Source organism: Genypterus blacodes, unplaced genomic scaffold, assembly GCF_046128005.1.
Source record: "Genypterus blacodes isolate CSIRO-AG114 ecotype Tasmania unplaced genomic scaffold, CSIRO-AGI_Gbla_v1 ptg000192l_1, whole genome shotgun sequence".
Taxonomy (NCBI): Eukaryota; Metazoa; Chordata; class Actinopteri; order Ophidiiformes; family Ophidiidae; genus Genypterus; species Genypterus blacodes.
In genome coordinates this window covers 113,798-136,220 of record NW_027466992.1, presented here as the reverse complement: position 1 = coordinate 136,220, position 22,423 = coordinate 113,798, and the positions used below count along the sequence as shown (strand labels likewise).

Genomic DNA, 22,423 nt, shown 5'->3' with positions numbered 1-22,423 from the left:
GTGTGTGTAAGACTCTACAGCAGTATTGGTTGGGGGGGTAAAACTTCTGAGTGAGCTGGACCTTTTTGCCACTGAAATCACAGCACCTCTTCATCCTTCCTGTGTCATGAGAGTGTTATAATGTTCTGTTATTGTGATTTGTCAATGAAGGGGTTTGTTTTTCCTTTCCTGTCCTTCCTTTCTAGCAGTATTGACCTTAGGCCAAAGTTTGTGTTGAAGGCCGGCTCTGCCAACATCAGGCTCCAGGCCACGCCAGAGGCCCTGGCTGTAGTGTGGAGCGCGCAGGCCAGAGGCAGCAGGTGCACGTGCAAGGCCCCGGCCGCGGTCCTGAGCGTGGCGCTGGCGGCCGTCCGAGCAGCGGGCAGCGACTCGGCCCGCAGAGGCCAGGTACTGAGCCAGATGAAGGTTCAATTTGGCCAGTACAACGGCAAAAATTTCCAGTGGCTGCTGACCAATGACGTGGGTTACGCTGCCAGTCTGCTGGCGGGCCACCTGAAGGAGCGTGAGGGGGGGGATGTCAGCTGGGCTTCGGTCCACATGCACAGCTCACATACAGTCAGCTGTATGAAGGGCAAAGCACGGGACTCACCAGGTAAGACAGCGTGTGAAGCGCACAATGAACAATGTTGGCATAATTAAATGCTTCTCCCACATTTCATTTTATCATAGTGTGATGTCATCAGAGGCTGGGTCATAGATGGAAGATACATCCCCTCCCGGTGGCTGCAGCAAGAACTACAAAACCCATAGGCAGCCGGTGAGTAGGAACAAAGGTCGCTGCCCAGCTGAACATGGTTGAGCTGATTGTCCCAGGGAGGGACAATCAGCAAGGGGTGAACACAGTATAAAGAGTGGAGAAAGCTGAGAGGCAGGGAGAGAGAAGGAGCTTATTTGTTAGGTTGTCAAGAAGATAGAGGCTGAGAGTTTTGGTTCAATTACATGTTTGTTTTGTTTGCCTTTGAACTGCCATTTGTTAAGTTTACCTGTTAGATAAGAATTAATACAAAAGAATTTAAGTTGAGAAGCAAGCCTGTCTGTCTTCCTTTCCTACACCCACACCTCGGAATCTACAAGAGGAAAGCTCCCAACCTCTCAGGACATCACAATAGTTACAGGGCACGGTTGGTGACAATGACCCCTCTGGGTGTGGGCACCTGGTTGGCCCTGCTGCAGCGCTACATGAAGCATAAGGACATATGAGTTTCTCTTCAGGACACGCTCCTCAGACTCCTCACGCTCAGGCTGCTCTCCTCCCCCGCCCCGCTCCCTCGCCTGAGGTTTGTATTTTTGCTGGGTGGGAATGACAGCCAGCTGTTAAGCGGTGCGTTTCAATCAATCCCGTGTGCATGCCCTCTCGTGCCATTTCAGGTTGCCTTGCCAGAGCCCTGGAATTGATCTCTGCCACGAGAGCAGCAGGTGTGGCTTAGCAAGGCCCTGTTCACCCGTGACAGGACGGGGAGGGTGGTTTTGAGGCAGGATCCGAGGATGATGTACTACCGCCAGGGCTTTGTGTAGAGAGTACAGCCAGCCGCCGTCCAGCCCTGACGTGTTTTTCCAGCGGCCTTCCTCTGGGCCCCGTTCCGTTTCTGGCACGTCAACCTAAAGTGCCCCGTGTGCCAGCACAAACTCACCAGCTGTGGGTTTTACAAGACGGTGCGCAAAGTTCTTGACAGAGACGGCTGGTACTACATGGGTACAGAGTACCTGGAGTGCCAGTACTGCAGGAAAAAGGTGGCCGCCTGGGCAGACTGCGTCATGTCCCAGCTGCGCCCTGGCCAGAGGCGACAGTTCCCGGCTGTGCTAACATACAGGTAGAAAGAATCTTGCGTTCCTTTGAGCAGGGAATGTGATGCTATATGGGTTTAACTGGGAACCACAGAAAAACGCCAATCAAAAGGCATCATTGCACGTTTGAAAAGTAACCGCCTGTCCTGTTTGTGCCGCAGGCTGGCGTGTGACAAGAAGGTGATCGAACCGATGAAAAGGAGGACACTTGGCAACAGCGCCACCAGCCTGCTGTCCACACTGGAGGATCAGCACCAGAATGACTGGAATAATAGAGCCAACCTCTACCTTGAAATCATTCAGGACTTTGGCGTTCCTGTGCCACAGGGAGCTCCTCTTCCGCCCTTGCCCAGCTACCACTGGATAGGACACGTTCAGCAGGATAGACGAGCTAAGTCTTCTCACCTTGTTAGTCTGATGCAGTACAACGTGGCCTTCTAGTATCTAGAAATGATGAAATAAGATGTAGTCCATCAATCTTTATGATCTTGTTTATGAGTTTGCTTCAGGACTTTTTTAGATTCCAGTGTGACTGCAGTCGAGTGCTTTATTCTGTTTCCTGAATCATTTACAGGGAGTTCTCTAACTGGTTGATTTGATTTATAGGACTCAGTTACAAATAAATAAATCTTATTTTGTGGGTTTTTTGCTTCGTATCATCCTGTCTATGTTGAGATCGTTTTACACTTGTGACGCCTACCTGCGCCCCTTCAGGCTCGGCCCTGCCAGTGCATGGGTAGAGGCTGAACCTGAGCCTGAGTGCCTAATCGTCTGCACCTGTGTTAGGGTGGGCCTACATAAAGGGTGCTGTCTCTCATCTGTCGCTCTTCTTTACCTACTGACGCATTCATGCACGCACCCCCACGCAACATCTAAGATTACCTTGTTTATTCACACACTCATGCACGACCTAACATTACTTTTGTCATACTCCTATTTTTGATTGATTGATTGCTACAAAGAGTAATAAATTCTTATTATTTGAACTGTCTTGTGTCTTGTCCCTCATTATGTGACGGTAAATGAGTCTGCCGTTACACACTTTTCTAATCATTATCACCGACGATCATTATCTGGCCTTTCTGGTGGAGCCAATCTTGAGGATGGATGTGATGGAGGCTTTGGTCTGGTCTACTCTGCTGTAAACATTTTAGGTAGATTGAGGCGAGCCAGGACAAACTGGGTATAGGCCGCATGACCAGTAGAGACGCTGGTTGCAAGATGACATCCTTCAAGAAGAGGGAAGAGCGACACAAAGCTGCAAATGTCTCACAGCACAACTCGAGACAGAATATGGAGAAGCAGAAAAGAGAAAAGCACTATATGAAGACGTGTGCTATCCACATGAAGTTTATGATGCTGAAAGTAAATACGAATTGCCAAAGTAACTCGTAAATGCAGGTAAAAAAAAGAATGAAAAAAGTCACAAGCCACCATAATAGACATCGTCATTTGAAGAAAGAATCAGAAAACTGCAGTCAGACACTGTTTTCAGTGTTTTCTCCATGATCAACGGCAAACACGCATAAACCACCAAATTCTTTATCGTTATTGAAACCATTGGGGTTAGATTTAATCCGTCGGACAGTAAATGCTTTAACATATTTCTTTCAACCTCAGCACATCTTCTGCAACCTCCGCTGGAACAGACCACAAAAGCAGTGCCAACAGGATGACAAATACTGAATCTACGCCCCAATCTACTCTGCAGAGGATTTGATTGATGATTGATTTTGGAACATTCTTTTTTACACAAGTGATGTTTTCTACAGCTAAATCCTTTTAAGCAATCATTTCTGGATACACGTTCTAAAACTTGGTTATGGTTTATTCGATTCAAAATTCCACTTTATTTATACAGCACCATTCGCAACAAACTATGACTTTATTTATTACCTATCTTATCACGGTCACTGCTGGGGTCCTGGCTGGAAGTGTGAAGAGGAGAGGTGCGAACAAAATGGCTGCCGTCACCGCCGCCACTGGCGAGAAATCTGTCCTGTAACATTGATTTCGACTCTTTAATTTGATGAATTGACAGTTAAACTTTCTCCAGAAGTTTCGTCACAGATTGAGTTCGGTTCGTTAGGTCAATGGCCTCATTTCAGGTTCTTTTTTGTGATTTGTTTTTTGTAGAGGGCAAGGTGGGGGGTCAATTAAGGAATTTTAAGGATGCTTGGAGTTTCTTTACGTGGTGTCTTTATCTTTACTGTGAGCTTTAAGTAAGGGAAGTTTCAAGTGTAGGCGAAATTACACCGTCATTTAGTAGCTGAAAGTAAAATTGTCGACGAAAACTATGCTTTTGGACATTGTTCGCAAAGGAAGCCGAGGGCGCCATGACAGTTTGGTAGCCCATGTACAGGTGTCCATCCGACTCTGATTCTCGGCAGCAGACGCGTCCGGACCACCCCCGCTTCATCCCCAGTGACATTTTGGATAACACTGACATTCGGACTGTTACTGAAAAAACAAACACAGAACTCACTACATCGTTTAGTGAGTTGGCCGAGCTCTGGTGAGTAGAGGAAAACACTCAAAACCAAACTGCAGAATCACAGGTTTTATTATATTCGGCTGAACAGACGTCTCATATACAGAACCTCATGTTCATGTACCTCGCATCAGTGTTTATATCCCCTTCATCAATACTGCTGAGTCATGTTTGACTATGTCTGCTAAGAGTTGTTGTTCTTGATTTTGCAGAACAGAGAAAACTCCTCTACTTTGTGACAGGATGCATCTGGTCTGGTAGCAGTGGTTTCGACTTAGGTCAAGTCTGGTTTCTTCCGCTTGGGAACCGGAGGGTTGCCGGTTCGAGCCCCTGCTGAGGTGCCCCTGAGCAAGGCACCGAACCCTCAATTGCTCCCCTCTCTGCGAAGGGTGGTAATGTAATGTAAGTCGCTTTGGATAAAAGCGTCTGCCAAATGATCGTAATGTAATGTAAATCACAGTCTCAACCACTTAACAATATTATACACGCACTTAATCATACAAGAATAAAAATTTTCATCCACAGGACCACCATGGCGGAATTTTCATATATTTTGGTGTCTTTATTTGGTCTGCTGATTCACTTTTGGTTAGCGCTTCGAAATTCTCACAACTTGATAATGATTTTATTTGTAAACGTGGAATGCTGCAGTACTGCTTTCGACCTGAATTGTGAGAGGGGCGTTGCGCTGTTTGACCGTTGAACCTACCCGGATGTAAGTGAGTCCTGTGTTTGTTTGCCAACGTTTTTTTGGGGGGAAAATGTCAGATTTGGGGCGCAATTGTCCCCCAAACCTCAGCTGATTCACTTCACGGAAGTAGACTTTTCTTTTGAACTTAAAATGTTGATAAATGTTAAAATGTGGAACGCTCCATGCTAATCTTCTCTGTATCGTTCCAATTTTAGTATATGTGCTTCCGAAGAAACATCAAGAGAACTTTAGTAATATGTAACGGGACCAATAATCGCCCAATCTACCAAGTTCTGGTAGAGACGTCTGGATCATGCCGGGGCTTGGGAACACGTTTTTAACTCAACCTGCAAACTATACAATACATATGGCACCGATTTACCCCTCAAAACACACGGCACTGATTTGCCATTATAGCATGTATCGTGTCTACATCATATGTCTCAACAGTGACGTCAAAAAGATTCTGCAGTAAACGATCATAATGCCATTCAAAGTGATGCGCGCTGTGTGGGCATTGTGGGAAATCTGAAAAGCATGCGTGACGTCAGCACCGACGGTTGGACGGCTTCGTAGGTAGGAGACAAAATAGTATGGATATCTACATTACGTCATTATTTAAACGATCATGTGATGTTTACTCTAACTCTATGCTGAGTTTATAGTGTTTTAGTGCTGAGTCTGACTCAAGGACGTACAACACGCCAAAAGAAGTAGAGTTGATTCCCCCTCATCGTGCAAATCGGTCTTGGAGTGCCATCTAGCGGTGATAGCGCTGCACTACCATAGAGAGACCTACTCGAATCAAAGTCCACACTGAACACACAGCGTGCTGTTCACACAATTCTCACAATGCCAAAGCAGCGCATACTGGGTAAGTGCATGCAAATTCGGCGCGATATTCAGGGGGACCCCCATGCCACTCCCCCGGCGGCTAGCGTAGTAGTGATCGATTGTGGAGAACCAGTACAAAGAAAAGACGACTAAAGTTGTGAGAAAACTTCTGTTTCATGCCAGTTACGTCAATGTTTGGATGTGCAGCTGATTCCATTTTGATTAACAAATGTAAATAAGTTTAAACCAAAGAGTCATGAAATCAAAACAAATGAATTACTCAAGAAACATCTATATTTTTAGTGGGAACACTCAAACAGTAACTTTATCAAACAAAAAGTAACACAGAAGTCAGTCGGTCACAAATTACTTGATAATTCACGTGACAAACAGATTGTAATTGAAGCAACCAAATGCCCTATGAAACAGCTGTGCCTCCAATTGTCACAGCACTGACTGTCCAGTTTCTCCTTCTAATTAGCAGCTGAGGTTGCGGAGGTCAGCGGGATAGATGTCGGCTGTGAAGAGGCCTCAAAACTCAAATGTTCCCGAAATCGTCAAGCTCCACCATCTCTCCAATGTTGTCCTCCAGCTGTTCATCCTCAGCAGTTTGCTCCTTGCTGCTGTCTAACTCATCCAGGTCACGGTTAAAAGTCCAAGAGGAAGTGGCCAGTCTGCGCATACAGGGTAAGGGAAAAGAATATTAGCTTCTATTGTTCCACAAAATACATGGATTTGTGTAAATAAGCTTTGCAAACGTGAAGTATTTTGCTACATGTGTTGTAGTAAAGATTCCCAATTTCTTTTATTCTGACTTATTTTCTCAACCTTCCTCACTTACCTCACTTCCTTTCTTACCTATCCCTCACTCAGCACTGATTGAGTTCACCTGTTCACTCCCGTTTCAAACCCTGCTCTCACCCTTTCACTCACTCTTTTCCTGATCACCACATGGGGCGGCAGTGCTGGTAAGCAGTTTCTTAACTTTTATTCCATGCATGTGCTGAACTCAACTAAGAACATTATTTAGCCTTATTTCCTCAAGATGATGCCCCCCCCCCCTTTATGTTGTGTGCAATTTATTGAATCTGGAGAGATACATTTTGTTGTGATGAAAGTAAAGTTCCTTGGCAGTGCATTGTACCCGGTGGCTTGGTGTCGCCCGCAAACATGAGCCCATCAACCTTCTGACACGGTCAGCTCGGTGTGCGGTGTGTTTGAATCATTCCCCTGTGCTTGTCTTCCTGTGTCAATTCAGAGCCCTGGAAGTGATCTCTGCCATGAGAGCAGCAAGAGTGGGTCAGCACGGCTCTGTTCACCAGTGACAAAGACAGGGAGGGAGATTCTGAGGCTGATCTACCAGCCGCGGGGGATGCGTCCCATGTACAAGCAGTCGCCCTCGGCCCTGGATGCTTGCTTCCAGCGGCCCTTCTCTTGTGGCATAACCACCTGAAGAGCCCCGTGTGCAGAGCACAAACTCACCGGCTGTGGGTTCTACAAGCAAGGTGTGGGACACGAATGGCTGGTACTACATGAGTACAGAGTACCCAGAGTGGCTCTACTGCAGGAAGGTTACAACAGTAACGATGACATTCAATGTATCAGCACAATGTTGCATAGACAACAAGAGTAAGGAAATAAATGATATATCAATATATATTTATAAAATGCATATCAACAATCAAACAAATTTAGGAAGGCAGGCAAGCCACTCCTCTGGGGACTTCCCACCAGCTTTGGTAGGGCAGAAGTAAACCTTTTGCCCTTTTGTGTTTTTCATTACCCTGTGGCCCAGTTAGATTTGGGTTGACCACAGTCCTTGCACTTGATGGTCCACGTCTTTCGAGGCGTAAGAGGCAACCCTCTCTGCGCTGCCTCTGCTTTCCTATGTCCTAGCCTTTTCTGGTCCATGCCGTCGTTCTCGCCAACACAGGGGCGTCTGTGCCGGCCGAGAAGGCAGTGGCAACAGAAGATCCGCTGGCCGGGGCACTCGGGCCCAGAGGGACCGGGGAGGGGATCCTCTGGTAGAGGCGCCGACGAAGGGAGCGGATCAGTGTGGACGATGGGCTGCCGTGCTTGGGGAGCAGCACTTGTGGCGGGGATGGTGGCCACCACACGAACGGGGACCTGTGGCAGAGGCGCTGACAGAGGAGGGAGCAGATCTTTGTAGATGATGGGCCCCTTTGCTGCTGCCCTCGCCGTCATGCCTTCCCTGGCGGGCAAGATGGGCTTGCTGGTTTGGGGAGCAGCACTCATGGCAGAGATGGCGTCCACCACCTCGGCTGTTAACCGGGCAGTCACACCCCGGTTGTGCCTATGGAGTCATATAACATTGGTTAAGTTGTATCCAAATCGCCTCGTGTAGCGCCACGACGCTGCTGATGCTGTTGTAGTCCTGGAGCATCAGAGTCAACCTGGTGACGGTCATCCCCTTCAGCTTGCGATTGGCGGGATGGAGTACGCACAGCTGCCTGAAGATGGCATCCACCAGCCAGTTGCAATCGGGCCACTGAGCCGTGGAAGTGATCCCTTGTCGTCCTAGACACCTAGGATGAGAATGAGCATCCAGGTACGTAAGCTGGTGCGAAAACAGTCACACTGCCAACAACAAGGACATAACATTACATTACGACAATACCACCCATTACAGAGGGGGGAGCAGTTGGGGGTTCGGTGCTTTGCTCAGGGGCACCTCGGCAGGGACTCGAACCTCTGACCCTCCGGTTCTCAAGCGGAAGCCCTACCGACTGAGCTACTGCCTCCCAAAAACGTACTGCCTCATGCTCCCAACACCGGGAACCAAGCTGGGAGCTTTGGACCTCAAATCGCCCCTGCACTGATCCTGTGATGTGGGGCGTACACTCAAGGGCCCTTGTCTGACTCGGGGAGATTCTGCCATAAACCCACAAGCTCCTCCACCTGGACCTGGGTTACGAAGCCCTGATCCCGGAGTTCCACCAGAGCTTTAGCCAGCTTGACGATGCATAGATACCCAAGAAACCCATGGGAATCCACGCTGTCCCCCTGGGCGGCGACAGTAGCAGGGCTGGTGATGACTGTAGAGGAGCTGGTGGCGGTGGTGGTGGCGGCGTCAGCCGCATCAGCAGGGTGGGTGATCACAGTAGAGGAGCTGGTGGCAGCGGCGGCAGGATCAGCAGGGTGGGTGATGACAGTAGAGGAGCTGGTGGCGACGGTGGCAGGATCAGCAGGGTGGGTGATGACAGTAGAAGAGCTGGTGGTGGTGGCAGCAGTCCTGGACCTGAGGACATGCAGACTAAGTGCCAGGTCCTGCGACCACTCAAGTCAAGTCTACAGAAAAAGAAAAAGAAGAAAACAGACACAAACACAGCTCTGGTACCGTCTCCTTCAAATCCTCTTTTCCAGTGAACACGCCCTGCATCCCCTGATCTCATGACCTCTGCCCATGTTTCTGACCTTTACAGCCGGCAGTGGCGTGTGGCTACCAGGACTTGGTGTGGAGTTTGCAGGACCTGCTTACCCAGGCATTGGAGCACATAGAAGGGCAAGAGACTGGAATGATGGCCCTTAAACTGGCCAGTTTAAACTTAACAGGATGCACACAGGTAACTTCATTTGTTTTATGAACAGTAATGAGACTTGGAAGCCACCTGTGAAAGTGAAGGTACTGTAGCTTGAATATAACAGTTGATGTTACATATCCACAGTTATACAGGGTTAGTCTTTGATTATACAGCCAGGACATTGATCTGAGACCATCTAAAGCCTTAACTGTCCATTTTAACAGGCTGAATGTTTATATGATTGAAGACAACTGTGATACCAACTAATGATCAATCAATTAATGTGTCCAGGCAAAGTATAATTATTATTAAAATGTTTCAATTAACATGAAAAGCAAAGTGTTAGTTCTATTGAATCTAGAATAATTACCGGCCTTTTGTCAGTTTGAACTTATTTCACAGGAATCTTATTTAATTTAATTTTCGGGAGTGAAACGAACATTTGTCGCCACATCTGTAGAAACATTCGTCTTAAGCAGAAAGCTGCAAAAGCTGATGTGTTTGCTTGATACAATCTCCTGTTGTGTGTAATCGTTCATGATGAGCGGAGTTAAGACAAGCTTTTGTGTGTGTGTGTGTTCCAGGAGGAAGAGTCATTTAGCAAGGCTGCTATGGACAAAGTGCACAGCAGTTACCTGTGCTCGCTACAGGAGGTGGGAGATCTGCTAAAGAAGAGAGCAGAAACTCTTAAGAACCTCAAGATCTGAACATCACCACAAATCAAAATGACTGTACTTCCTCCCGACATCTGCTGCCAGCTCACCAACTAAACACACAAATCTGACTCTACCCCACCCCACCCGACCCGACCTGAGCCGTGCTCCCCGTTCACTCCCTCACCTCCCTTTCCAACACATCTCTGGGTTTGTTAAGCTCCCAGTCTGGATTTTCTTTTCTTTTTTGCCTTTCACTCGCACACTCAATTGGAAGAGTCGCAAATGTTATTGCACATAACCTTGTAATTAAACTCGTAAATTTATACGGCAGTTATAGAAAACAGGGAAACATTGTCCTTTTAATACCAGAGCACATTGGGGCAAATGACTACGCAATTTAGATGAACTTCTCTAATAAATTATTGTACATAGTCCAAGTAAAGAGCAACTACAACTCTGAATGAGAATACAAAAGACAATAAACCACTATTCACTTTGTTGGTTAGTTATGTTTACCCTCTATTCTTCACCTTGTTTTTTCCGAGAACGATCCATGTCCCTCTGAGCGAGGACACGGGGAGACACCTGGGGGGGGGTGGGTGGTTGTGGATTCAGTTTCCAGCACAAACATTCCATCTGGATCAGACGGGCAGAATTATTTAAGCGAAACATCTTGTGAACTTTCTTGGCTCAAGTCACCTGTGATGGGACTTTACCCAGCATCATTTCTTCTGATGCTGGAGAAAAGCTTTTCATAAACGTTCATTTTTCATAGAGATCGTTTCCTGGGACCGGAACATTTTCAGGGTATGTGTTGGAAACGTTTTGCTGTTTAAGATCTTGAGGATTTGTTTTATATTGACCCCCAATTTCATTCTTTTCAAAGAATTTCTCTCAGCATGGAAGCGGTTCTGTAGATTCCTTATCTCTGGGATGAGGAGGTGCGTTTCACACACAAACATTGGACCTAATTGTAAATAATTGTTGAGGGAGCCTTTGAAAGTGCAGTGTGCGAGGATATTAGTTCAACATACGATTTAAAAGCTGCAGTAGATTTGAGGTTTGTCCTGTATTCTTATGTCGTTCCCACTAAAACACTCTGCTGTTCCAAAATGTTTCATGAATCAAAAACGATTTGTTCAGTTGCTGCACCTCTTCAGTTTTTCATACAACTTATGAAGCAAATCCACATGCCACCGTTTGGTATAAGTGACAACAGAGAAGACGGTGACATTGTTTACAGGTTCAAATATCTCCTAGGAGCACTGATGATAACTTTACTGATTGGCTGTGCAGCCTGTGGGCAACTGGGGTTATTACATTATTGGTTTTTACTCTTATTTTTAACAAATTGGAAGAGAAATGTGAAGAATTGGTACATGGCCCCTTCTGTTAGCTGTATATGCAAACAAGCACACATCTACAAATAAATGCCTTCTGAAGTCCACCTGTCGAAATGGAACTACGGCTGGAACAAAGTCATTTGTGTTCTGACATGCTGTTGAAGTTCAGAGTAGTGGTTGACAATCTGGAGTGTCAGCTCACCTTCTTTTGTTAGAAAATGGAAAATAAAAACAAGTTAATGTAAGAATTTTGTCCTGTATGTTCGTGAGGAAGAAATCAAAGATCGACAGTCATCATAATAGCAAGACCTAATACTCATTATCATGTTAACAGCATTATAGGTGGTGACCAGATGAGAATGCTATGTGTTGCATACTTGTAGTGTTGTGGATTCATCAACTTGGACTGCAGTTGGCTGCATTGACATTTTGTTTATAAACAGCAAAAAAGCAAAATTCAACTTTTGCCTAAAAGACTTAATAACTTACATGTTCAAGCGTTTATTGGATTGATTTCATTTATTGGGGTTTCGTAAAGTTTATGTATGATCACAACATTACTTAATGTCTGCTTTAAACAATTCAAAGGTTTAATTACTGCATAGGAAACTTTCATAGTTTTTATAGAAACATGAATAACATCAAACATCACATTGGTACGTCCCTGAAACAAGTCTCAGTGGACTTAACCCTCGTAATGTCCTGGGGTCAGATTGACCCCAAGGACAATACAATACTAAAAAAGTTGATAAAATGTGTTTTCTTTGATCAAATGGTCTGAAATTTATAGGGGTAGTTGGATATGATGCTCTTCGTGATTAGAAGTCATTTGATTGAATTTTGGGTGTTTTATTGATTTTTTAACTCCTTTGCTCCTGGGGTCAAAGTGGTCCCGAAGCACAAAGTGGTGCACTGGGGCAAAAGTCACACCCTACTGCACTTCAACACATTTTTTATCTTGGATGTTTGATGTGTGTGGTCAAGCAATGGTTATTTAATAATGGGACAACAACAGGAGGTATGGGCAGCATGCGATGCCAGGTCCAAAAACATGCATTTTTTTGGGTGCAGCAGAAGCCCAAATCCCTGCCTTACTTTATCTACTTTTATGTAAACGAGCGCCATTGGCCCTAGATTCTAAAATTAAGGGACATTTTTGTGGTAATGGGTTGGACTGGAGTTAGACTAAAGGTGTAACACAAAATTAATTGAAAATTTATACTTAAAGCTTCAAATAACAGTCATTCATCATAACCATTTTGGGGTAATTTTGACCCCAGAGGATAATAGGTGTTAGTATTTGCTCTCATTCAAAAAATTCAAAAACGGCACCCTCACTAAACTTTGACAAATTCCACTCAGGTTCATGTCAAATAGTTAAGATCATATCAAATATTTCAGAATTTTTTTTTTTTTTCATTTTTTAAACTAAAAAATAGGGTGTTTTTTATGTAAACAAGGCCTTTTGGCCCTAAATTCCAAAATAAATGGAAAGAAATTTGTGGTGATGCGTTGGACTGGAGTCAGACTAAAGATGTGACACACAAATAATTGAAAATTTACACTTTATGGTTTAGATAACAGTCGAACAATTTGGGGTTAATCTGACCCCAGAGGGCCTTAGGTGTATGTAACACGGGAGGACATTAAGAGGGTTAATTGAATCACAGTTATTTGAGTATTTGGTCATTAAGGCTTATTCAGTGCTGATGAGGCATCTAGTGGTATAAGGCATCATAGTATAAATCTGGCCCCACTGGAAGCATCCAGGTTGGAGTCGGCACCTCCCTCTTCTTACTTCCCCGCCTCCTGTTGTCTCACACCCGGCCGTGGCAGAGCTGCATGGCGACCGACATGAAGTACACCCCCTTCTTGGCCAGCAGCTGTTGGTGCGTGCCCTGCTCGACCACCACGCCTCCCTGGAGGACGGCGATGCGGTCGGCCTTCCGGAGGATGGACAGGCAGTGGGTCACGACGATGCAAGTGCGGCCCTGCCTGGCCTTGTCCAGCACCACCTAGAGGAGGAGAAGAGAATGACATGAACACAACCCTTTCCTATCCACGTTCCTCTTTCAGGTTGACTTTCTTTGAACCTAATGGTCACAGGTACACTCTCACCATTTCACTCTCGGTGTCGAGGGCAGAAGCGGCCTCGTCCAGCAGCAGCACTTTGGGGTTGCGGAGGATGGCTCGGGCGATGGCTATACGCTGCTTCTGACCGCCCGACAGCTGCATCCCCTTGTCCCCAACCTGAGTCTCATACTTCTGCTCATACAAATGAATGGAGAGAGAGAAGTTATACTGCTAATAATTACACATGAGATAAGATAAGTCATCCATAAGTTAGTTTGATGAATGAGGCTTATTTTAAGTCGGAATACCTGTGGCAGTTCTTCAATGAAGGTGTGAATGTTGGCTGCCTCTGCGGCCGCCTGAATCTCCTCCATGGTCACAGTGCGGCTGTTGTCTCCGTAGGCGATGTTTTCGGCCAGAGAGCATTTAAACAGCACGGGATCCTTGGACACAAAGGCGACCTGAGCTCTCACCCAGTGGATGTTCAGCTGCTTCATGTCCCTGCCGTCCAAAACCTGAGAGGAGTTTCAAAAACAAAGAACTTTTCCATTAACCCACTTCCAGAGAGATGAGAAGAGTTAATCTGGTTTCAAAAGGATTTGTTTCCTCACCACTCGGCCTTCTCTGGGGTCATAAAACCTCTCCAACAGCTGCATGATGGTGCTCTTCCCACAGCCGCTGCTGCCCATCAGGGCCACAGTTTCTCCCTGTGCCACCTCCAGGTTCAGCCCTTTGAGGATGGGCACATCAGGGCGTGACGGGTAATTAAACCAGACATCCTCAAAGCGCACGTTACCATCAAAATGGTCCTGAAGTTTTGGAAATGAAAACAGGAGAAGACAGAACAGCTTTAGAGTGCATGCGTGTGTGTTTATTGTGTGTGTGTGTGTGTGTGTGTGTGTTTGGGTGCTTAGCGCTGTATACCGGGGACTCTCCCTCCTGAGAGAGGTTGTCAATAGCAGGCTTCATGATGTGGGCAGCAGCCCAGGCGCCGCAGAGAACAAATATCGCACTGCTATAGGAGTTGTGTAGAAAAAGGAGTTACAGCAAATTATAGCAAATGGGAAAAGAAAATGCAAACATTTTGTCCACTGCTACCATCTGAAATACATCTCTAGTCAGCTGTAGCCATCTGTAATCTACTCCAGGCAGTCACGCTGACTAAACCAAACTAAAACATTTAACCATGCTCTTCACTCACAAGATCACAGATTCAAAGTCCATCCTTCCTGTGGTGAGGAACCAGATTCCAAAGGCGCAACAGGTTGCAAGGGCAAAGGAGATCATGGCACGGCCCAAGGCGATATTGATGGCGTATATGTAAGCACTGAGTAAGTCCTGTTAGAATACATAAGTTTCAGTTTCATGGTCAGAATCCCGCCAGATATCCTAAAACAGATTCCCTGGTGGTGTAACATAGTTAGACAGATAAAATGCATCAGGATGGACTATTGCAGACGTGCTTGTACTGCAACAATGCAAAGTTGCAGTACAACTGTGTGTGCTGGTGTATGTGTTTCAATGCATACCATTAGACGGAATGTGACAAAGGACAGCACTCCCGATAAGACAAACATGAAAGAGAAGGACATGGCTTGTTCCCCGATGGCCTCTTTGTCTGTACCAACAAACACCTGAGCAACACATTCACATTTTATAAACAACTGACAGAAAACTCACTTTGTCACTTTTAAGAGAGGCCATGAGATTACAAGGAAACCGACGGCAATGATCTTTGAGAGGATGATGGTGAAGAAAGGCTCCAAGGCTTCTTGGATGAAGGCAGAGATGAGTCCTACCACGATGTAACGCCACTCAGGAAGGTTAAGATGCAACTCCTCCAGGAAGGAAACTGGGGGAACGTTTTCGTCCTACAGAGACAAAGAGGTAACGCACGCAAATGGTGAACGAGTGAGTCCGGCCTTGAAGGACAGCTGAAGTCGATGTTCTTGAACTCAATGTTTCCTTTGATGGAATCTGGCTTGAAGCCGGCGTCTGAGTCACTGTTGATGCTTGGTACCTGATGAGACAATGTTACCAGCATTTCACTTCACAGTATTCAAACTGCAGCCGGCCTCTGTTTATGTGCGATGCTGATGTTAATTCAAGCTGTATATAATGTCTTTAAATATTAAGTATTACTTTACTCTCCAGCTCTAAACCATGACAATTGAACTCGTAGGCCAGATAACCTGCTATTACTTCCTTCAAACAGCAGGTGCTCTAATTAGAGTACAATCTCATCTCATTATTGACTCAAAGTTGTCGGCTTCATCAGAGCAGCTCAGTGACAAACTGACAACTGTCTGAAAGGCAAAGACGGTAGAAACCTGCTGTGTTTTCTTTTAAAAAGTGTTTTGTTGGGAGGAAACTGTGCAATCCTTACACTGTCAATGATGCTGTAGACTTTATGTGCAACCGTCCGGGCACTTGCAAAGGACGGGATGTGGAGAAGATACTTTGTTACGGCAGAAGGAATTTCGTGATTCAAAGTAGGGTGTGTGTGTGTGTGTGTGTGTGTTCCGCAATAGATAGGTCAGTGTTTGTTGTTCTCTGCCCCTCGGGAAAAGAACAGTATGTTACTGGAAAAGCTATATTGTTTTGTAAGTTGCAAGTAAGTAAGTAGCTTTTCTGGTCACTTTTGGATTTTGAGGCAAAAACTTGAGAAAAGTAAAATCACAATGAGAGGACACACTGATTCTGCCATTCTTATCTTACTTTACAACTCTGTAGGTTTTGCCAGACTAGGGGCTGGTTTAATGGATGCTAGATGGTGTGGTGGTGTATTGTGTGTGTGTGTGTGTGTGTGTGTGTGTGTGTGTGTGTGTGTGTGTGTGTGTGTGTGTTTCTTTTCTCACCTGGTCACTGCTGTTTTTACTGGAACTGTTAAGACAAGACAGACATCATTTTTGTGAAGACATCAAATAAGAATAATTAATAATTAATTTAATTAATCATGAGATTTGATCTTTTATCAAGTAAAGATGTTGACAAAAACTAATAAATAAATGTTCAACAGTTTACATTTCTGTGTTAATATATAGTATTACAGCTAAAACTTTACTGTTATCTGCAATTACTTTAACGTGGTTTTACCGTTAACTGTTACAAAATGTAACGCATAGATATAAAATCAATCGGCTAAAATATTGTGATCTGCTCCTTCTTACTGTAAAATATGATATATCATATAACGTACGTCGATCGCGATCGACCGGTCGAGTCGGCACCCTCATCTAATGGTCTATGAGAATAAAGTATAGTGCACAAGACGGTGTTGTTATAGGTTGTAAAGTAATACGTTTGACCTGTAACCTACTGACAGATAGATACAATGTTGTCAGCTGTGCAGCACCAGGAGCATCAGCACCACAGAGAGCAGAGAGTAGCAACATGACAAATCAGGAAAAGCAGTGAGAGAGAGAGGCGGTTTGACGCCGCTAACGGGTGTTGGAATGTGTGAGAGTTGCCGGTTCAATGCCGAGCAAGACACAATCCTGACTGAGTGGGTGAATGTGAGGTCATCATGAAGCGCAATACCATTATTCAGTTAGGTCACATTAGCGAAACGCCAAAACAAAATTGTGTCTTTAGACTAACAAGAGTTTCGAGGATATTTTCTGCAGCATGACACAATCATTACATTCCACTGTAGCATGCAGCTATGTACAAAATGTGACTGACATGTTTTTAAATACTTTGAAATGTTATTAAAACACGAGACTTGTTTAAACAGTGTTCACGGCTCAAACTTTAACACTTTAAAGTTTGTTTACCTTTCATCTTCGTTTTGTATATATGAAATGAACTTTAACGACATTAACCATGCGCGATCCACACATACACACATGTGAAATAGAAAGCACATACCTCGCAAAGTCTCTGCAGAAAGCCTATCGTCCGGTCTCTGATTGACGGAGGTGCTGGGCTCACACACGGCCTTCATCCCTATTTATTATCTCCTCCTATGCACGTCACCCTCACTTTTGGGCCAACCCTACATTCGGAGCGCACGCGCATTTCCATCATTACGGCGAATGTATTGAAACGCATTGAACGTAGCGCAAGGACAGTGTTGCTTAATTACTGGTTTGGAAATAGTAATGCGTTAGATTACTCGTTACCAAAAAAGAGGTCAGATTACATTACGGTCATTTTGCAGACGCCTTTATCCAAAGCGACTTACATTACATTACATTACATTACCACACTTCGCAGAGGGGGGAGCGACTGAGGGTTAAGTGCCTTGCTCAGGGGCACCTCGGCAGGGACTCGAACCCCCGGTTCCCAAGCGGAAGCTCTACCCACTGAGCTACTGCCTCCCTAGATTTGCTTCACTTAGTAACACGTTACTGCGTCCAACACGCCAAAAGTAGTGGGGTTGATTCCCCTCACATCGTGCAAATCGGTCTTGGAGTGCCATCTAGCGGTGATGGCGCTGCACCACCACGGAGTGACCTACTCGAAGCAGAAAGTCCGCACTAAACACACAGCCTGCTGTTCACACAATTCTCACAAGGAGGGATAGTGTATGTTCCAAGTGACAGTTTAATCCCAAGTTTACTTGGAACAGGCAAGTCTGCTTGAACAGGTAAATCTACGGGCAGTTCCAAGTAGTTTGGGGAGAGTCAAATAAAAGGCCGCGCCCGCTCACCGGCGCTGTTGGACCGTTGAACCTAACCGGAGGTGAGTGAGTCCTGTGTATGTTTGCCAACGTCTGTTTTGGGGGAAATGTGTCAGGTTTGTCTCCTTAACCTCAGCTGGTTCACTTTCGATGCACTTGTGATGGTTTGTGTATGTGACGTGCTTGTTTTATGTATGAATGTGAAAAGCTGCAGTACCGTTCTCGGCCTGAATGGTGATAATACAAGTGGGGTGGCGCTGTTTCACCAAGGAACCAAACCGGAGGTAAACAAAGAATGATTGAATTAATTTTACTTTTGAGCTAAAAACGTTAAAATGTGGAACGCTTCACGAATTTGCGTGTCATCTTTGCGCCCAGAGGGGAGGGATATTCTCGGTTCCTAGTTCCTATTTTACTAGAAACTGCTTGAACATGTAAGTCTACGGGAGTTCCTACTTTAGGGTGAGAGTCTAATTGGCCTAGCGTTTGAACCTGAGAGCCAGATTGGCTGAGTTAACTGGAAGGCCGCGCCCCCATAAATTGCCGTGAGCGAGCTCAGTTTGCGTTGAACTTTGCAAGCGAGAGGAGAGAGCTAGCGCACGCTGCCGTCATTCATCGGTCGTTTCCACTAGAGAGAAAGTTATTTGTATTGCGCTATACAATTGCAAGAAATAACTTTCAGCTACAAACTCGAACCAGGTAACGTATTACAACCTACTAATTTAATGGTCTTTTTTGTCTCCCAGCAGCCAAAGTAGTGTCTAACAGAATTTCAAATTTCATTTGAAATTATTTCCAACTGCAAACTCGAACCAGGTAAGAACATACTACCTACTCCTTGCTTATATTTTTTGTCCCCAGGCAGCCAAAGTAGTGTATTAAGTTTGTGTAAAGAAGAAACTTGTAATTAGCGCCGAATGGCTGGCAAAGCTATGTCCACGCACATGTCGGTAAATTAATTAATTAATTTGTGTGTGTGTGTGTGTGTGTGTGTGTGTGTGTGTGTGTGTGTGTGTGTGTGTGTGTGTGTGTGTGTGTGTGTGTGTGTGTGTGTGTGTGTGTGTGTGTGTTTCTCCGGTAAGGAGGACGACCGTTATGATAACCATACTTCAATATTGCAGTGATTTATTGAAGTGTGCAGTGATTTATTGAGGTGTTCAGTCAAGTGCGGCGCTGGCTACGCACATGTCCGTAAGAAATGTAATGTTCTGTCGAAGATAGTGCTTGTACTTGGTCATTGTCTTAATTTGCCCGTTCCGTTTTTTTTAAGTGTTGAAGTGGTTTATTTAAGTGTGTTTTTGAAGTTTCCGCCATGAATGGACAAATGACGTTGAAAGGAAAGCCTTTTGAAAATAATATATATATATATATATATATATATATATATATATATATATATATATATATATATATATATATATATATATATATATATAATTCTTTCTTTCTCCTTGCTGGATGTGTCTTTGTTTATCTACCTTTTTTACCAATAAAAGTAATTGCAGCGTGTGTGCGTGTCCCTGAAGTACTGTAACTGTGGGTTTCACCGCAGCCATTATGATTTGTCAATGAAGGTGTTTTTGTTTTTTTTCCCCTTTCTAGCAGTATGGACCATAGACCGGCGTTTGTGCTGATGGCGGGCTCTACCAACATCAGGCTCCAGGCCACGCCAGAGGCCCTGGCTGCGTGGAGAAGCATGCAGGCCCAAGACAGCAGGCGCACGTGCAAGGTCCCGGCCACGGTCTTGAGGGAGGCGGTGGAGGGGGTCCGAGAGGCGGGCGGCAACCTGGCCCACAGAGGCCAGATACTGAGCCAGATGACCATTCAATTTGGCCGGTACTACGGGAAAAACTTCCAGTGGCTGATGACCCACGACGTGGGTTACGTCGCCAGTCTGCTGGTGAGCCGCCGGAAGGAGCGCGAGGCGGGCAATGTCAGCAGCAGTCCCCTCATGATCAACAAGGACGCGCTGCTGGAATACGCTCGCCTCTTCCCGCCCATGGTGGCCGCCATCGCCAACAAGGGGAGGACGGGTACCGTGTCGGAGGGTGACTGTAAGGTGGGCTTCGGCCTGCACGCGGAGCTCACTTACAGTCAGCTCTACGAAGGGCAGAGCACGGAACTCGCCAGGTAAGATGACGGCATGTGAAGCGTACTGTGAACAACGATGCCGGCATAGTTTCATGCTTCTCCCACATTTCCTTTCATCATAGTTATAGGGCGAGGCTGGTGATGTTGACCCCCCAGGGTGCGGGCACCCGGTTGGCCCTGCTGCAACGCTACGTCAAGCGGAGGGACCGTGAACGGCGGCAGCAGCAGCAGCAGCAAGCCGGGAGCTCGTCTCTCCCCTCGACTTCTGCCTCCACTTCCTCTCTGGCTGCGGCGGCGCCACATCGACCCAAGAAGAAGCAGCAGTCGGCGGACCACGTCCCGTCTGGTGAGTAGCCATTTCCCGTCTATGAAAAAGACTACACTATATGTGACCTCGTACGCTTGTCTGACTGTTGTCGCATAATGTCAGCTTCCCAGGCCTCCTCCACTCCCTCTCGGGCTGCCACGGCGACACATGGACCCAAGAAGCAGCGGTCGGTGGACCACGTCCAGTCTGGTGAGTAGCCACTTCATAGCAATGAAAAAGACTACACTATATGCGACCTCGTACGCTCCTCTGACTGCCTCCTCCACTTCCTCTCCGGTTCCCGCTGCCAAGAGGCGACGCTCGGAGGACCACGTCCCGTCTGGTGAGTAGTCATTTCCCGTCCCCTGTCAATGTGAAAGACTATACGTGACCCCGTATGCACGTCTAATTCTAGATTTTTATTTTTTATTTTATTTTTGGATAAGCAAAAGCCTGACGAAGATGACCGGTTGATGATGGAAGCTGCAGACGCCTGTGAGGAGAGCATCGGGGCTTCCGGTTAGTATTATGCGCCTGTAGTATCAGCTCTTACCATTTGTACTGCAGGCTGGCCTGCGAAACGAAGGTGATTGAGCAGATGAGAAGGAAGACACTTTGAAACAGCGGCACACGCCTGCTGTTTTTTTGACAGGTTAACACGTGAATTTCTCATTACATGTGGATTTCTTCTCAGGACACGCTTCTCAGACTCCTCCCGCTCTGGCCGCTGCCCTCCTCCGCCCCGCTCCCTCGCCAGAGGTTTGTATTTGTGCCAAGTGGTAATGACGTAGCCGGCCGTTAAGCGGTGTGGTTCACTCAATCCCGCAATCAATGTCCTCTCGTGCCATTTCAGATTGCCTTGCCAGAGCCCTGGAAGCGATCTCTGCCACGAGAGCAGCAGGCGTGGGTCAGCAAGGCCCTGTTCACCCGCCTGGGTTTTACAAGACGGTGCGCAAAGTGCTGGACAGGGACGGCTGGTACTACATGGGTACAGAGTACCTGGAGTGCCAGTACTGTAGGAAGAAGGTGGCAGCTTGGGCAGACTGCATCATCTCCCAGCTGCGCCCTGGCCAGAGGCGGCGCTTACCAGCTGTGCTGACGTACAGGTAACATTACATTACAATACATTACGATCATTTGGCAGACGCTTTTATCCAAAGCGACTTACATTACATTTCATTACCACCCTTCGCAGAGGGGGGAGCAATTAAGGTTTCGGTGCCTTGCTCAGGGGCACCTCAGCAGGGGCTCGAACCGGCGACCCTCCGGTTCCAAAGCGGAAGCACTACCCACTGAGCCACTGCCTCCTAAGGTAAGAAAGCATCCAGCGTTCCTACAGGCGTGGGGGAAATGCATCGTCGCACGTTTGAAATGTAACCGTCTGCTCCGTTTGTGCGGCCGCAGGCTGGCGTGCGACAAAAAGGTCATCGACCAGATGAAGAGGAGGACGCTCGGTAACAGCGCCACCAGCCTGCTGTCCATCATACAGGATCAGCACGAGACTGACTGGAACGAGCGAGCCGGCCTCTACCTGGACATCATGCGGGACTTTGGCCTTCCCGGGACACAGGCCGCTGCTCCTCTTCCCGTGCCGGCCATGCCTGCGTTGCCCAGCTACCAGTGGATGCTGTCTGTTTACGCCAAGGCCACATTCGGTAGGATAGACGAGCTCAGGGCCAAAGTTACGTCTGTCTTTGGCTCTGTCCTAAAGTTGGACGCCACAAAAAAGGTAGGTAGCTTTTTTTTAACACGGGCTCCTCTCACTCCATCCGTAATGTCAGCAACACTTTAACACCGGATACAGTCGTCCGCAGGTGACCAAGAAGCTGGCCGGGGCCGACGCCGGCACCGCAAAGTGGTGCGTCAACGTGGGGAATGAACAGGGCCAGGTGCTCATGTCCGTCCTCACTGCGGCCGAGGGCTACGGTCTAAGGGACATGGCCGACGGCCTCCAGGAGCGGTACCGGCAGGCGGGGGTGGAGCCGC

At 46.6% G+C, this 22,423-nt stretch overlaps 2 protein-coding genes and 1 pseudogene across 2 annotated transcripts; 1 reads left to right on the top strand and 2 right to left on the bottom strand.

Moving 5' to 3' along the window:
- Positions 1 to 5,114: 5,114 nt before the first annotated feature.
- Positions 5,115 to 5,204, bottom strand: LOC143015255 (U6 spliceosomal RNA; annotated as a pseudogene).
- Positions 5,205 to 8,977: 3,773 nt separating this feature from the next.
- On the top strand, positions 8,978 to 11,565 carry LOC143015208 (N-alpha-acetyltransferase 25, NatB auxiliary subunit-like). Its single transcript, XM_076169168.1, has 3 exons — positions 8,978 to 9,155; positions 9,245 to 9,385; positions 9,928 to 11,565. The coding sequence occupies exons 1-3, from the start codon at positions 9,069 to 9,071 to the stop codon at positions 10,048 to 10,050; spliced, it is 351 nt and encodes a 116-aa protein (XP_076025283.1). The 5' UTR covers positions 8,978 to 9,068; the 3' UTR covers positions 10,051 to 11,565.
- Positions 11,566 to 13,159: 1,594 nt separating this feature from the next.
- Positions 13,160 to 15,459, bottom strand: LOC143015212 (ATP-dependent translocase ABCB1-like). Its single transcript, XM_076169175.1, has 9 exons — positions 15,454 to 15,459; positions 15,140 to 15,286; positions 14,945 to 15,049; positions 14,617 to 14,753; positions 14,340 to 14,430; positions 14,027 to 14,224; positions 13,724 to 13,930; positions 13,461 to 13,607; positions 13,160 to 13,357 (listed from the first exon to the last, which is right to left on the bottom strand). The coding sequence occupies exons 1-9, from the start codon at positions 15,457 to 15,459 to the stop codon at positions 13,160 to 13,162; spliced, it is 1,236 nt and encodes a 411-aa protein (XP_076025290.1).
- Positions 15,460 to 22,423: the final 6,964 nt, after the last annotated feature.

Coding starts and splice junctions, on each gene's coding strand:
- LOC143015208 (XM_076169168.1), top strand. CDS start 9,069: ATGCAGACTAAGTGCCAGGTCCTGCGACCACTCAAGTCAAGTCTACAG. Junction 9,156..9,244: donor CAGACACAAACACAGCTCTG/GTACCGTCTCCT, acceptor TGACCTTTACAG/CCGGCAGTGGCGTGTGGCTA. Junction 9,386..9,927: donor ACTTAACAGGATGCACACAG/GTAACTTCATTT, acceptor TGTGTGTTCCAG/GAGGAAGAGTCATTTAGCAA.
- LOC143015212 (XM_076169175.1), bottom strand. Junction 15,050..15,139: donor TCCTCTCAAAGATCATTGCC/GTCGGTTTCCTT, acceptor TGTGTTGCTCAG/GTGTTTGTTGGTACAGACAA. Junction 14,754..14,944: donor TTGTCACATTCCGTCTAATG/GTATGCATTGAA, acceptor GTATTCTAACAG/GACTTACTCAGTGCTTACAT.